The sequence below is a fragment of the Oryctolagus cuniculus genome, chromosome 6, assembly GCF_051225735.1.
Source record: "Oryctolagus cuniculus isolate XC-2025 breed Fujian yellow rabbit chromosome 6, ASM5122573v1, whole genome shotgun sequence".
NCBI lineage: Eukaryota > Metazoa > Chordata > Mammalia > Lagomorpha > Leporidae > Oryctolagus > Oryctolagus cuniculus.
The window spans coordinates 10,622,346-10,638,376 of record NC_142872.1 but is presented as its reverse complement, the minus strand read 5'-3'; the positions used below and the strand labels follow the sequence as shown (position 1 = coordinate 10,638,376).

The window sequence follows — 16,031 nt, the reverse complement described above, 5'->3', positions numbered from 1 at the left end:
ACCACTCTGCCTGTCAAAAAAGAAAAAAAAAAAAGAACTCCAGGCCCCCGGATGCCCCCGACTTAGCAGCCCTGTAGAAAACCATATTTTATGAAACTCACGCCATTCTTCAGATCAGACCTGTAGTGACTCAAATGCTGCCTCTAATATCACTGTCATTGCGGAAGCGCCCGGCGCACTCTCCTCTGAGCCACTGGGGTTTTAGAGTTGCCTTTGGCCACGCCATCTTTGCATGGAAATCAGGGGCATCCATGTTGTGGCTGTGATCCTCAATAGCCATGGGACTTCAGGCAAATTCCTGACTTCTCTTGTCTTGGTTTCCTCATCTACAACACGTTGAAGGCTGCGGCAGAGATGTGGTGTTAGTGTGCCTGGCACTGGGGCAGGGGTTCCGGGGCAGTGGGTTAAGCCACCACTTGCAACACCAGCACCTCACACTGGCATGCTGCACAGAGTACTGGCTATGCTGCTTCCAATCCAGACCCCTACTCATGCTCCTTGGAAGCACCAATGGTGGTGCAAGCCCTCGACTCCCTGCTACGCCACGGGAGATTGGGATGGGGCTCGGGGCTGAACTGGAAGCAGGGGAGCCAGGACTCAAACCAGGCATCCTGATACGGGATGAGGGTGCCCCATGTGGTGTTTCAAGTGCTACACCAAGTTGCATTGTATCAGGTATTACTAGACACGAGATGGTTTAAATTATACAGAAGGATATATGTAGATTACATGCAAATACTCTGCTTTTATATAAGGAACTTAATAAGCATCCTTGGAGTTTTATAACCAAGGACATTCTGGGTCCAACCCTTGCAGAAAACAAGACGACTGTCCTCCTTGTGCGTTCCCGCTGAGTGAATGCAGGGCTTCGTGGGCCACCTCCCACCACCACGTCCAGTTGACTGCTGATCTGCTGGTATAACTGTATGAGCCACATGTAAATTTCTCCCCAGGTCTTCTCCCTCTCTCTCTGATTGGTCCTGCCCAAGCTGAAATGAGCAGGAAGCACTCACCGACTACCCAAGCAGTCCACTGTTCACACCTCTGCTGAGTGAGGTCTTCCACAGCAGGCATTAAATCTACACCTGACAGCCCCTCACACGCTCAGCTTTGCCACACCAGGCTGAGCTGCATTAATAAGCCACTTGGTTATACTTGGTTATGATGCAACAGCGGTCATTTCTGTGGTCACTGTGCTATCGTTAAATATCTAGTGACCACCTACAGGATCTGGGAAATGAGAATGGTGCCTCTAGTGGCAGGATTTGGTATCAACCAGGGAGACAACCTTTGCCTGTGCAGCTAGTTTTTGCCAAAGCAAGCGAGGGTCTCAGGGAAACAGAGGGCTTCTTCCAGGCCACCGTGGGGTTGAGGCAGACCTCCACCTGCAGAGTTCTCATCGCAAGACCTTTCCAGGTGAACTGTTACTTGAACGTCAGATTCTAGGAGAGCACACTAAGTCACGGAGGCAGTGACCATCAAAGACTCCCTGCTGGTGACTGGATCTGTCACTTCCCAGGAGGTTCCCATTCATCTTTCACAAAACAAGCGAATGCCTACTTTATCGTTCACACATGCAGAAGTGCACACACACAGCACCCAGACTTCTTGGAAGGAAAATAAACTTTCGGTTTACTCATCAAAAACAGCAAGTAACAAAAACCCTCATCAGTTAAATAAAAAAGTGACATTCTTTATTTTATCAGACCTCCTTAGACATTACATTGCATTCGTCTGCATGGTCATGTTCTTCAGGAAGATCCTTTGTTCCCTTCTGCCCTCCCACCCCCTCAATTACGTTGATGGGCTCATCTCCAAAATGAAGATTTAAAAAAATCTTCCTTAATGCCATTTTTTAAATTGACCAATCCAGATTTTTTTCTTTGTCTCTTACATATTAAACTTAGATGTCCCATGTGGAGATTTCATCAGCACATTTTCAAAACAAATCGAAAGTTAAGCCCTAAGTAAGCGTTTCAAGGCCGAGACGTGCCATTGTATTTCTGGGAATTTAAGAATCACCGTGTTGCACCAAAAAAGCAGGATTCAGTTCCAGAAGCAAATTCTTATCCTGGGCTTTATCATGAAGTCTAACATAGTTCATTTCCACAGTAATGACTTCACACAAGCAGTGTTCTGTTCTTCTGAAGGTTCACTTGGACTGCCTCAGCCTTAATTCCTGAAAGTCAATGACACCATCTTTAATCAAAGAGCCAGGGTAGACTAGAAAGTGGAGCAATGCCAGCAAGAGAAAATTCTTGGCTTCTAAAAAGGAAAACGTTGTAAGGAATAAAAACGAATCAAATCACGTAACTTTGTACATGCTGGAAATAGCCAATGTGCCACCAACACAATTTTCAAAAAAATGTCTGAAGGTTTGGATCCATGTACACAGTCTCCCCTGTCTGTGTAGCTACCTTTGCTACTAACCACACATCTTTCCCATATCTGCTATTCATTACGAAACTTTTAACCAGAATTTTTGGCAATAAGCTTCTTATTAAATAAAACAAGCCTCATAAAAGCATTATCATTGACGTCGGAAAACTGAATTGGGAGTCTTTCTGAAATATGTGTCATCTTCAAAGAATTGCCTTTTCCTTCATAAATCAGCAGTGCTCCATCTTTAAACAAATCACGACCCGGTACAATCTTCACTCACACGTTCAAATGTTCTCTTCGTCCAACATCTTGTTGATGCCATCACAAAGTTTCTGTAAGTGGGGTTTGAAATTTCCGAAAGGATTATACAAGGCAGCCAAGAAATCACAATCTGAGAAATGGTCAAAGACATTATTAACGCGTCCGTGCGACTTGGCGGTGAGGTGACGCTGAATGATCTGGTGCAGCAGCTCTCTGCACTCGTTCAGCAGCCTGGACAGCACGTTCCGGTCGAAGGTGTAGTCCACCTGGTGGAAGCTGACCACCGTCATGGCCAGCTGGTGGACCTTCTTCTTGAACTTCTCCATGAGGGCCAGCTCGTCCTGGTTAAACTGGTTGTTCCTGTAGAGAATGGCCAGCTTGATGACAGTCTTGATGAGGTCCTTGATGATCTTCTCGGCCTCCTTCTTGCTCTGGGTGTACTCCCGGGTCACCCTGTACAGCTCGTCCAGCACCTCGCTGCTTGTGTCATCTATCAAGGTGGTGGCGATGGACTTGGACACCATCTTCCCCAAGATCTTCTTTTGCGCCTGAACGGCCAGGTTTTTGGAGTTGAAGACATCTGTGGCCACTGCAAAAGAGAAAAAAAAGGAGTGGGGGGGGAGACCATTACATATCGCAAGAGAAGCAAATTTTAAAACAGTTATTATCAGGGAGTACTTTTCCCCTCTCATTTCCCCATTATTTGTGGCTTGTCTCCCACTACTTTCCACATTTCCAGGCACTGTGGAATCGTTCAGGTGAACGATCTTTAAGGTCTTTGGCAATTCAATTACCTTCTGTTATACAGTTAATACCTTCTTTAGAAGTTCAAGGTTATAATGTCTTTAAAAAACAATTTTCACCTTTATAAAACAGTATGTCTCATCAGACACTAAGATTTTACGCCATTTTCCCTAGTCAACTTTATTAAAAAAAAAAAATGCATTGAGAAGATCAAGTCTATACTGGTCCACTGGGCAATGAACAGCAAGGGAAGCAACAGAAAGAACCCCACCTAAATCAAGAAGGAGAAGTGGCAAAGCAATGGCAATGAGTAAAAATGGCAAATTCATGGAAGCAAATCAAAGGGGAGCCCTGTTTCACAACCCAGTTATAAAAAGGCAGATTTCCCAAGACGCTGGCCAGCACACTCCAGCTGTGCTGCCCTGACCACTTCGGATTTCAACACTCAGAAGGTTTTGAAAGAAATACCACTCGGAGATCTCACTGTCACCTGCTGTTTCTGATGCACAGCCCCTCCCCTCAAGATTTTATACATTTTGAGGAAATAACCACTCCTCACGAGCGAATGAAATGTGGAACACAAAGAACCTGAACTCTGAAACCGCCGCTGCTTAGAGTTCATTTTTGCAATTCCTGTAACTTTGCATTTTTTTTTCTGACAGGCAGAGTTAGACAGTGAGAGAGACAGAAAGAGAGAGAAAGGTCTTCCTTCCGTTGGTTCTCCCCCCAAATGGCTGCTATGGCCAGCGCGCTGAGCTGATCCGAAACTAGGAGCCAGGTGCTTCCTCTTGGTCTCCCATGCGGGTGCAGGGCCCAAGCACTTGGGCCATCCTCCACTGCACTCCCGGGCCACAGCAGAGAGCTGGCTTGGAAGAGGGGCAACCGGGACAGAATCCGGCACCCCGACCGGGACTAGAACCCGGGGTGCTGGCGCCGCAGGCAGAGGATTAGCCTAGTGAGCTGCGGTGCCGGCCAACTTTGCATTTGACAGATGTGTGAGACAGACATATTAACGGACCGTAAGCAGTGCTCCTAGCTTAGAACCAGCATCTGTCCATCCGCTGAAAGACATTCTCGACCTACCTAGCAACGGTGCCCTCACACATGTCAGTATTTCAACCTGAAACACGAACTGAAACTGCAGAAGAAGAACTGGAATCCACTCTGAGAACGAAAAGGAAAGTGAGAAAGCCTGAGAGCGGCCAACTCGAGGGGGAGGGTTTCCAAGCCACCTTACGTTTTCATCGCTTGAGCAGTTGTCTTTCTATGGCTACTCTTCAATGATCTGCCAAAGAGAGCAAAGACTGATTCCCACGAAAGCATCTGTGCCACAGAAGCAGCACACGTGGCGTTCACAGCACAGAAGCGGCACACGCGGCGTTCACAGCACACAAGTGGCACACGCGGCGTTCACACCGCAGAAGCGGCACACGCGGCGTTCACACTGCAGAAGCGGCACACGTGGCGTTCACACCACAGAAGTGGCACACGTAGCGTTCACACCGCAGAAGCGGCACACGCGGCGTTCACACCACAGTACGGACCAGGCCACCCTTCATCTCAGAACTGCCGAGAACGCAGCACAACACAGAGCCCTGACTGACGGAGGGGCGGGTCCCTGGTCTCCTCACACACAGCCCCTAACTAGATTTCACCGGGCAGGGGCTGGTTCCTAAGACCCCCTGTGCTCCTCTATCAAGGCCGGACTTGCATGTTGGCACCTCTTCCCAGCTCCTTATTAAACCTCCAGGTCCTGCTTCATTTCAAACAGAAAGGGAACACAGGAACTCCAGGTGCAGCACAGGGAGGGGCACGAAAGGTGAAACCTCCCACCAACCAGGCAAGCTCATTCCCCGGGCGCTGCCACCCAGCCTGGGCCCGGACAGCGACTCTGGGCTCGGGGCCTGCATACTAGTCCCAGAGAAGCTCCCACCTGGGTTCTGGGAAACCCAGGACAGCGCACTGGGACACACGCACGCAGCAGACTTACTTTCCAGGGATAAAGAAGGCTCTGTCGGGGCCAGCTGGGGGCTGTGGCGCAGGCTCACTGGCCAGCAATGCGCCGTCTGTGATCATGAAATGTGATTTTTTTTCCTTACAAATTAACCGGCTCGCTCCTCTCCTGCTCAGGCTCGTCTGTGAGTTCCTCAGCCTCTCCCGGGTCCCTTAAAGGCCTGGTATATCTCAGGGTTAGTCCTGGACCAAGGTTTTCCCTTCAGTGTGATCTCATGCACTCCCAGGGCCTCAGGTACTGCCCAGGTGCCAAGTGCCAAGGACTCCCACAGTAACAAGGCAGCCTTGACCTCGGCTCCTGACTCACACTCAAATGCGTTCAAGCTGTTCCTTCTCCTTGGCTGGTTTGCAGGCATCTCACATGCAGCAGGTCCAAATGGGAATCCTTTTCTGAGTCTCTCTTGTCCTCACAGACAATAGCATCCTCTGCTCCAGTCAGAGGCCCGGGGTCACCCCCATACCAACCTCTCTGTGCCCATTCCATGAGCAAGCTCTGCCCATGCTCCCTGTTCCCCGGCTCTCTAAATTCTGAACACTTCCCTCCATCAAGGCCAAGCCCCTTTCCAATCCATTTCTACACAGAAGCCAGAGTTTTTAGCATACGTGCTGCCAAAGTGAGCACAGAAGCCAGAGCTTTAAAAACTAGAAAATGATGACCCATTTAAGTTCTCCTTGTTCCTGAAATCCTCATTTTTTGCTCACATTAAAAAAAAAAAAAGATTTATTTAGGGGCAGGCATTGTGACATAACAGGTTAAAGCTGTGATGCTGGCATCTCATATGGGTGCTGGTTTGAGTCCTGGTTGCTGCACTTCCCACTCAGCTCCCTGCTAATGCATGTGGGAAAGCAGCTGAAGATGGCCCAAGTGCTTGGACCCCTGCACCCCAACATGGGAGACCCGGATTAGGCTCCTGGCTTCAGTGTGTCCCAGACCACTGCGGCCATTGGAGGAATGAACTAGAGGATGGAATATCTCTCTCTTTCTCTAATTCTGCTTTTCAAATAAATAAATTTTTAAGACTGCAGGGCAGGTGCTGTGGTGTAGAGGGTAAAGCCTCTGCCTGCAGTGCAGGCATCCCATATGGACGCCAGTTCGAGTCCTGGCTGCTCCACTTCCAATCTGGCTCTCTACTATGGCCTAGGAAAGCAGAAGAAGATGGCCTAAGTGCTTGGGCCCCTGAGAGACCTGGAGGAAGCTCCAGGTTCTTGGCTTTGGATTGGTGCAGCTCCGGCCATTGTGGCCATTTGGGGAGTGAACCAGAGGACAGAAGTCCTCTCTTTCTGCCTCTCCGTAACTCTGCCTTTCAAATAAAATAAACAAATCTTTAAAAATAAATAAAACATTTAAAAAAGATTTATGTATGTATTTATTAGAGGGAGGGAGGGAGAGAGGGAGGGAGAGGGGGAGAGGGGGAGAGAGAGAGAACTTCCATCCACTGATTCACTCCCCAAATAGCTGCAAGAGTCAGGTATGAGCCAGACTGAAGCCAGGAGCCAGGAACTCCATCTGGGTGTCCCACAGGGGTGGCAGGGACCCAAGCACTTGATCTGTCCACATTTTGTTGTCTGCTTCTCCCGACTAGGATCTAAGCTCTTCTGTCTCCCATCCGCTGGGTCACCCCTGGGACTGGAGGTCCCTGGAAAGAAGTAGCAGTGAGCTGCTACCCCCCACCCCACACTTAAACACTTCTCAATGAAAATATCTTGGCCCACAAAATCAGAGTTCTAAATACACAGGTGAGTGTTCTGAAAGCCAGAGAAAGAGGTATTCGTTTGACTTTGGCACATGCGTGGCTTCCTTGTAAGTATGCTTTAGTATGTGGTCTCCCTTAATGCCAGCTGTAAGTCCTTTAAAAAAGATTTATTTATTATTTATTTGAGAGTTACAGAGAGGGAGAGGGAGAGACACAGAGAGGTCTTCCATACACTGGTTCACTCCCCAAATGGTCACAACTGCCAGAGCTGGGCCCATCTGAAGCCCAGAGCTTCTCCCACGGCTCCCGTGTGGGTGTAGGGGCCCAAGCACTTCCATGCTTTCCCAGGCCATCAGCAGGGAGATGGATAGGAAGTGGAGCAGCTGGGACTCAAACCAGCGCCCATTTGGAACGCCAGTGCTACAAGTGGAGGCTTAACCTACTGTGCCACAGTGCCGGCCCCCCCTTTTAAAGAGCAAAGAGGTGTGTGCACACTGGGGAATACAACACAAACGTTAGAGTCTACACAAAGTGCAGCAGTTCTGACTCACACAAGCCCTCTGCTGCTTCTGGCTGGTCCTGGGTTGAAATATGTGACAGAGAGAGGGGCCACAGGCCTGGCCTGTCCCAGGACAGGGGACAGAGAGAGTGCTCAAGGCACTGATTCAGTGTTATATCTATGAGGATGATTTCACTTGTGTTTTGGAAGAGACATGTAAGTTACTGACTAATGGAAAACAATGCCGCCTATCAAACATACACAAAGAATCACTACTGTGTTAATCTACTGAAGACTGGTCGATAGAAATAGTGTCAATTTCTTACCCCCGCCCTCTTTGTTTTTGTATCTCTTCCAGTGGCTTCATCAAATAGTCCCTTTTGGCAACGTTTGTTGTCAAGCAAACTGATGTTTAGGGAATCCTGGTTTTAGCATTGACAACTATATAGCTGATGGCAAAAATACACCAACTCAGAATGTGCTCAGAAGGAAAAAAGTGGGGGGAGGAGGGGAGCTTTTAATCGCCTTAATGAATGAAAATCTACAGTTTTCCGAAGATTAGCAAAATGCTCCATAACAGAACTATTCCAAGAGTTTGCTAACACGGCGAAGTATAAAGGTCTCTCTATTTACATTCCCACCAGTGAACACATCATTTTTTCACACTCCAATCTGTTATACTTGGAACTGGTAAGCGGTTACTTCAGATGCACACATCCCTGCAAACGCCTGCCCAGTTACACGCATGGAGGCCAGGGGGCCCGGTATCAGGAAGGAAGGGAAAGAAAATGTGCAGAGCAGATACGTCAAACCGTGCCTCTCTTGCGTCTGAGTAACTCCACATCTAATGACAACTGGACAAGGCAGCTTCCATAGCAAAGTGGCTGCAGCCCAACGCAGGCACTGTTACAGGCAGGCTACAGGCTATGGGGACCCCCCAAAAACACGGGACTTAGCAACACTCCAGGAGAAAAGCAAGGAGCATCCGGAAGCCAGGATGTATCTGTGACACTAGCCTGCAAACTCAAAATCCCCAAGAAGTAAATTCAACAGGACAGAGAACAAACAAGGAACAGGAAGAGAGCATAGCAGAGGGCAGGGGCTGTGGCAGGGGCAGGACCTGCCGGGGGCAGTGAGGGACAGAAGCATGAGCAGTGCTCTGGGGAGGATCAACACACCCGACACCGAGTCCACGTTGTATTTGTCTTAAATGCTTATGCATTTATTTGAGAGGCAGAAAGAGAAACACACACACACACAATGGGGAGGGGTGTGGCGCTCGCATCTGCTGGTTCACTCCCCCAGTGTCCACAATGCCCAGGGCTGGGCCAGGCTGCAGCTAAGAGCTGGGAACTCAACCCACTGGTCCCACAGTGGGTGGCGAGAATCCCATCCAGCACCTGCTGCCTCCTAGCGTCCGCATGAGCAGGAAGCTGGAGTCAGGAGCTGCAGCTAGGACAGAAACCCAGGTATTCCGATCCCGGTTGTGGGCCTCTTAACTGGTAACTCAACCCCCAGGCTGAGCACACAACGCGCAGAATGCACCTTTTGCTGTGCACACATTTTCCTGGCTCCAAGTTGTTAAGGATCAGTGATCTGCACCATCACCGGGACAAGCCACATCATTCCCTCTGTGTCCCATACCAACTCTAGAAAAATATTCATATAAAATGGCAATACATGGGGCTGGCATTGTGGCACAGGGGGTTAAACCACTGCCTGCAGTATCAGCATCCCATATGGTCACCGGTTCAAGTCCCGGCTGCTCCATTTTCGATCCAGCTCCTTGTTAACGCACCTGGGAATGCAGCAGAGGGTGGCCGGAGTGCTTGGGCTCCTGCACCCATGTCGGAGACCTGGATGAAGCTCCAGGCTCCTGGCTTTGGCCTGGCCCATGTCAGGGATGAACAAACAGAAGGAAGATTTCTCTGTCTCTTCCTTTCTCTCTCTACCTCTGCCTTTCAAGTAAAATAAATAAATCTTAAAATAAATAAATAAATCCTTAAAAAAAGGCAACACACAAAAGAAGACCTGACTACCCCTCCCTCGAGATCACTGCCTTTAGAACTGAACCACGCTTGGTCAGAGTTAATCAGCTCCTTGTGCAAACATCGTGGAACTGAGAAGCCCAAAACGCCAGATGGCTGTGTGAAAAAAGACCTCACATGGCTTAGTGTATAAGGAGTTAATTTCCTTTTCCATGACGACATTTTGAAATATATCACACAGTAAAACTCTCTTTAGAAGGGAATTTCTCTTTTTTAAAGTATTTGATCTCCTGGTAGCAACAGACTGTGATGAGTAAGACCAGGGCCTTACGCCTGGGAAGACTGGCCCGCTGGGAACAGAACAAAAGCCTGCAAAAGATGGCAGGAGGGGAAGCAGCGTGGACATCCACGTGGAGTGGTGTAAGAGGGGCAAGGTGCACAGGAAGTGGGCCAGAAATAAACGAGTGAAGACCCGCCACTGAAGATCCCCCAAAAGCTGCTGCAACCTCACTGGGAGTTCGAGCAGCACCCGGCAGCAGCAGAGCCCAACAGCAGCGCAGGAAGCCAAGGCCAAAGCCAGGGCCGTACACTGGGTGCGCTGAGTGACTCTGAAGCTCAGTTTTCTCATCTGCTAAGTGGGGGCTCACTTGGAGGTGCTGGGACATCAAGGGGATTGGACGAGTCACAAGGCTGCAAACCCAGCAGTGTGCTAGGCTCACTGACGGCAAGGGAACACTGTTTTACAACCTTAGCTAATCTCACCTGAAACAGGAGTGTAGACTCAAACCCAGTGTTTGCACACACTCTGCCCTCACCACTTACGTCTCCATATATCTCCGATCTGCCAAATCTGTGCACAAGATAAAAGGATGTCCCGAAGCAAACACCGCACAGCCTTCCCTGTGCCTTCACAACAACCCTTAGAATAAGGCTATTATTATGATACCCCTTTTACAGATAAGGTAACTAAGACCCAGAGACATGAAGCTACCTTTTTAAGATTTATTTGTTTATTTATTTGAAAAGCAGAGTTACAGAGAGGCAGGAAGAGCAAGAGCAAGAGTGAGAGAGAGGACAGATCCCCCATCCACTGGTTCACTCCCCAAATGGCCCCAAAAGCTGGAACTGTGCCGATCTGAAGCCAGGAGCCAGGAGCTTCCTCTGGGTCTCCTACTTGGGTGCAGAGGCCCAAGGACCTGGGCCATCCTCTACTGCTTTCCCAGGCCATAGCAGAGAGCTGGATTGGAAGTGGAGCAACCGGGACATGAACTGGCACCCATGTGGGATGCCAGCACTGCAGGTGGTGGCTTTACCTGCTACGCCACAGTGCCGACCTCTCCCCCCCTTAGCTACTTTCTTAAGGCCATATAGTCGGAGAGAAGCAAAAATGAAACTGAACTCAGATATGTTCAAGTCCAAGATATTCTCTGAACAACTACATTACAGTACATGAGCTCTGGAAAAGAAAGCTCCAAGACGGGCATCTGGCCCAGCAGTTACTCCACCTCTTTGCACATCTGCACCCCATATGGGAGTGCCTGGGTTCAAGTCCTGTCGCTGCTCCTGATTCTATCTTTCTGCTCATGTGCATACCGGGAGGCAGGAGGTGATGGCTCAAGTGGTTGGGTTTCTGCCACTCATGTGGGAGATCCAGATTGAATTCATGACTCTTGGGCATTTAGAGAATAAAATAGTGGACAAGTCTCTCTCTGTCCTTCTCTGTCCCTTTCTCTGTCCCCCTACTTCTCCAAGCCTCTCAAGTAAAAAACAAATAAATGTTTTTAAAAGGAAACCTAGAGGCTTCCTCTTGAAGATATGGGGAAATCTAATAACGTTCCACTAAGTGAACTGAGATAAGAGAAAACAGAGGTCAGATCTCGTACAGGGAGGAAACAGACACAGAGTAGATCAAGCCAGCTCGGCTTGACATGGTCTGTACTTCCAGGGAGAGCTGATGCAGTTTTAAAGAATTTTAAAATTTAATCCAAAAACTAAAACAAAAACAAAACCAGCGGCGGGTGTTCTGGAATAGCATGGTGAGCCCCTGCTTCAGACGCCTGCATCCCGTATCCACCGCCTAGGAGAGACTCCCAACTCCGTTTCCAATGCAGCTTCTTGCTAACCTGCTTCCTGGAAGGCAGCAGATGATGGCGCCTGCCACCTACTTGGGAGATGGATTGAGGTCCTTACACCTGGCTTCAGTCTGGCCCAGCCCCAGCTATTTTGGGCATCTGGGGAGCGCACCACTGGATTGAAGATTTTTCCTTTCTCTCTCTCCCTCTCTGTCACTACACCTTTCAAATAAATAAAAGTCATACTAAACAAAAAACTGGGGCCAGCGTCGTGACATAGCTGATAAAGCTGCTGCCTGAGACACTAGCATCCCACACAGGCACTGGTTCATGTCCCAGCTGTTCCACTTCAGATCCAGCTCCCCACTAATGGCCAGGGAAAAGGAGTGGAAGATGGTCCAAGTGTCTGGGGCCCTGCCACCCACGTGGGAGATCTGGATGTAGCTCCTGGCTCCCGGCTTTGGCCAGGCCCAGCGCTGGTGGAAGATCTCTCTCTTTGTGACTCTGCCTTTCAAAGTAAATAAACATTAAAAACAAAACAAAAACAAACAAAAAAACCCAAACAATTCACTTACATTATTCAAAGTCAGAATGCAAATATATAAAGCAGACAGTCTCCGTAGCCTTGCCACTCACTGCACAGATGCCACCCAACTCTTTCCCCCAAGGGACAACAACTGTTAGATCTGCGGCATCCTTTCACAGGTAGAAATGTATGAACGATACTGAAGGGCGGGCAAGCCTCAGGAGAGGCAGTTTTTGAGTGACGAAAGAACATGAGTTGTGCAGGCGTAACCCTGACATAACACGGTGACATCCTGGAGGACCACGGGCTGTACTGATGGTTCTCTACACACACAGCAGCGGGCAGAGTCCACAGGGAGTGATGAGCAGGCAGTGAGTTTGTGAGATGAGGCTTCTTTAATGAGGCTTGTTCAGCGTCATGAGTGGGGTGACCAGTCTGTCATCCCGACAGGATCCTTTAGAAAAGGGCATTGTTAGTGACCACACTGGGACCGCTGCAGCTCTGTGACTGCCCCAGGTGGAGAGAAGAAGTCACCCTCCTGAAAGGAGAAAGGATCCAAAGCAAGGACTAACCCAAATATTTAGGACTTGAGAAATTTAAAGGAAACCCCACAAAAGCACCCATCAGCTTTTTCTCCAAACTGTGTTCAAAACAAAAACAAAACAAATAAACAAACTAGCTCTTCAAGAAGTGAAAACGAGCAGTAGGGAGAAAAATCCTCTCCAGTTAAACACATCTGGAAAACAGTGTCCTGGCGTCCCCTTGGAGACGCACAAAGTGCATCGGTAACATTACATACAACTCTTGTGCAGTAAAGAAACATTGTAGCTCCACTTACCCTAACTTCCTAAAATAATTTCACAGGGGACTCACCACCAGATTTGCAGGTCAGTAGATTATTGGTTAACAAACTAACTGGGATTCTTGGTGTTCCTCTGGAATGGACTCAGAATTATCTCACGCAAATGGTGGAGAGCGAAGCAGGCCACCTGGTGATTATGAGCCTGGGCTCTGGGGTCTGTACTTAGTGCCCGCCTCCCTGGAGCAGATGACCTGAGCTTGCTACGGGTCTTCATCTGGACATGGGATACCTAAAGGTTTTATGAAAATTAAATGAGAATCATCCAAAGTGCCCAGCACAGCCCCAGATGCAAAACAAGTGGGCCCGTTTGCCCAAGCAGTTATTGCCATTATGACTGCTTCCCTCACTATTCGTTCGGGTAGATACTGCTGAAGCTCTGCTGGTCTTATGGTCAGGTCTTGATAAACAGGAGTGGAGAAGAGAAAAGACGAACCCAAAGACATGAGTCATCCAACAAAAACTTCAGTTGAGTGTTTGTATCAGATACTGCGGTTTTAAGGATAAACACGGCCCCCTGCCCAAACACTTGGACCAACAATTTCCACTGGGTGGAGTCGGGGAGGGGAGCACCCAGCTAGGCAGGATACAGATGCACTGGGAAGCCCACAGCAGGGACTTAGCACCCAGCTAGGCAGGATACAGATGCACTGGGAAGCCCACAGCAGGGACTTGTCGAAACGCAGTGGCTGCAAAAGCGGGGGAGGTCAGTTCTGCAGGATGGGGTGACAGTGGGAGGCCGGGTTTGGGGAGAGTTTCACAAAAGGGAAGTGAAGTGGAAGAGAGGATTCTGCTGTACTCCAGAGCTGACCTACACGCAGACTTCTTTTTCTTTATGCTTTATTTGAAAGGCACAGTTATAGAGAGAGGGAGAGAAAGAGAGAGAGAGATCTGCCTTCTGCTGGCTCACTCTCCAAACGGCTGCAATGGTCAGGGCTGAACTAGGCCAGTCCAGAAACTTGAATTCCATCCAGGTCTCCCATGTGGGTGGCAGGTGCCCAAGTCCTTAGGCCATCCTCTGCTGCTTGCCCAGGTGCGTTAGCAGAGCTGGATCAGCAGCAGTGTAGCTGGAACTCAACCCGATGCTCTAATGGGAGACTGATGTCTAGTGGCTTAACCCACTGTGTTAAGTTAGTTAGGGGTGCAAGGTTCTGTTCATCAGTGTGCCTATCTCTGAACCCCATGGATGTATCTGAGTGTCCAGAGGATTTCTGAAAACATTAAACATAAACTAGGTATCACCTGTCAAGGCCCAGGAAACACTCAAGACAAAGACATTGGGTTTTTAAGGGTGTTTTGCAGGGGAGGAGTGGTGGAGTAGGCATCAGGGCAGAAGAGTCTGTATCAGGAGGGCCTGGAGGCTTCTGAGGAACTGCTGCATCCACTGAGCGCAGTCTGCAGGACCGCAGCCTGAGCACCTGCAATTGTAAGATGTGCCCCGCGGGGCGCTGGTGTGGAGCAGAGTCGGAGGACCCCTGCTTGGAAACAGACATACTTCAGCCACGAAGACAAGAGGCGTGAGCAGACTATGGATGAATCCAGTTTCCACTCACAAAAACACAGATGTCCATTTAAGCACAGAACTCAGATATTTTACAATCATTTATTCTAAACTGACATTAACGAACTCTTCCTCTCTATCCATTACATGAACCCTCTCTGATTCACTAGGCTAAATTTTTTAATGCTGATTTTTCTGAATTTTCAATTCAGCTAAACTTAGTTACATATTTTCTTGAGGACAGAAGGCTTTTCCACTGTGGGGACAACACCATCTTCTACCAGGAAGCAGAGAAAAATCTTCTAAACAGCTCTGTGATTTTCTACAGTGTTCAACCCCCAATTTCTCCCATCTTGCCAGGGGCCCTGGCTTCTGCTGAACATTTATATTCATGATGTGTAGAAAACAGGACCAGATTTTGAAATCCAGCACACCAGAGGAAAGTTTAGTTACAGAACTAGCCCCCAAACTGGCATCAACAGTCACCTCATCTCTCCTGATCTCATCAGGTTGCTCATGGCCACACAAGAAAAAACAACCAGACACCAAAACTACAGTGCAGCTCCGCACAGCTTGCAAAACATTTTCATTATAACACCTTCGTATGCATTTCTGGTTTGGCCCTGTTATTACCCAACCCTGAGAGAACCACATGAGAGAACCTAGGCTCCCAAGCCAAGGGTGCAGGAGCGGTAAAAGCTGAGCCAAGTTGATTCCTACAATAGCACACAACTGCTGTACCAGAAAAGTGAAATTAAAGTCAAGCACATTGTTTCTGAATTGACTATCAAATGCCACAATGTTGCTGAGCCAGCCACAGAATCTGGTTCCCCCAGAGAACAGAAACTAACGAAAATTACAGATCTGCCTTCACCTCTCCCTCATGCCTGAAAAAGTGCTGGTCACCAGTTCAGGCTCAGTTCAAATACCACCTCTTCCAAGAAGCCACGCCAAATGCAGGGGCCGGGACAGACCTTTCCTAACCTGCTTTTCTGCCGGGCAGGAGAGCTAAATTCCTCTCTTAATTGTTCAGATGCTTGACAAGTTAGGGACCAGGTCGCCTCTGCACTTTTCAACCTGTGTCACAGGTGCCCTGCGGCCAGCAGGGACCGAACTAACCACAGGGTGCTCAGAAGTCCTGAAGACACAGCCAGAGTTCAGCTTCTCACATCTCCAGTGTAACAAGTGAATTTACTGGTGCCCCTTGGGCAGAAACAGAACCCTATTTATGGGATGTAACACACTTTGCTTCAAAGGAGAAGAAGCTATATACAAGGAAAGGATTTTCCTTTTTGCCTTTTCATCTATGGCTTTTCTTCCCAGCCCTTTGCCAACATATACAGAATAACCAGCTACTTCTGCTTGGGGAAGTGGCCATATTTAGTTAACTCAATCCCTACAGCAAATGTTCCGGAATCTTCCGTGCACTATCCCAAGCCCATCTGTTCGGGTATTTTAGGAGCAGTGACCTGCTGGCCTCGGCTTGGGCATC

At 48.7% G+C, this 16,031-nt stretch overlaps 1 protein-coding gene across 6 annotated transcripts in view; it reads right to left on the bottom strand.

The window, feature by feature from the left end:
* Positions 1 to 1,672: 1,672 nt before the first annotated feature.
* TNFAIP8 (TNF alpha induced protein 8) overlaps positions 1,673 to 16,031 on the bottom strand; it is a 116,044-nt gene continuing 101,685 nt past the window's right edge. For all 6 annotated transcript variants that reach the window (XM_008254930.5, XM_070076034.2, XM_089334837.1 and 3 more), the window contains exon 2: positions 1,673 to 3,232. In XM_008254930.5, the coding sequence (XP_008253152.1) occupies positions 2,667 to 3,232 (566 nt within the window). In that variant the 3' untranslated portion in view covers positions 1,673 to 2,666. The remainder of the gene's footprint in view (positions 3,233 to 16,031) is intronic.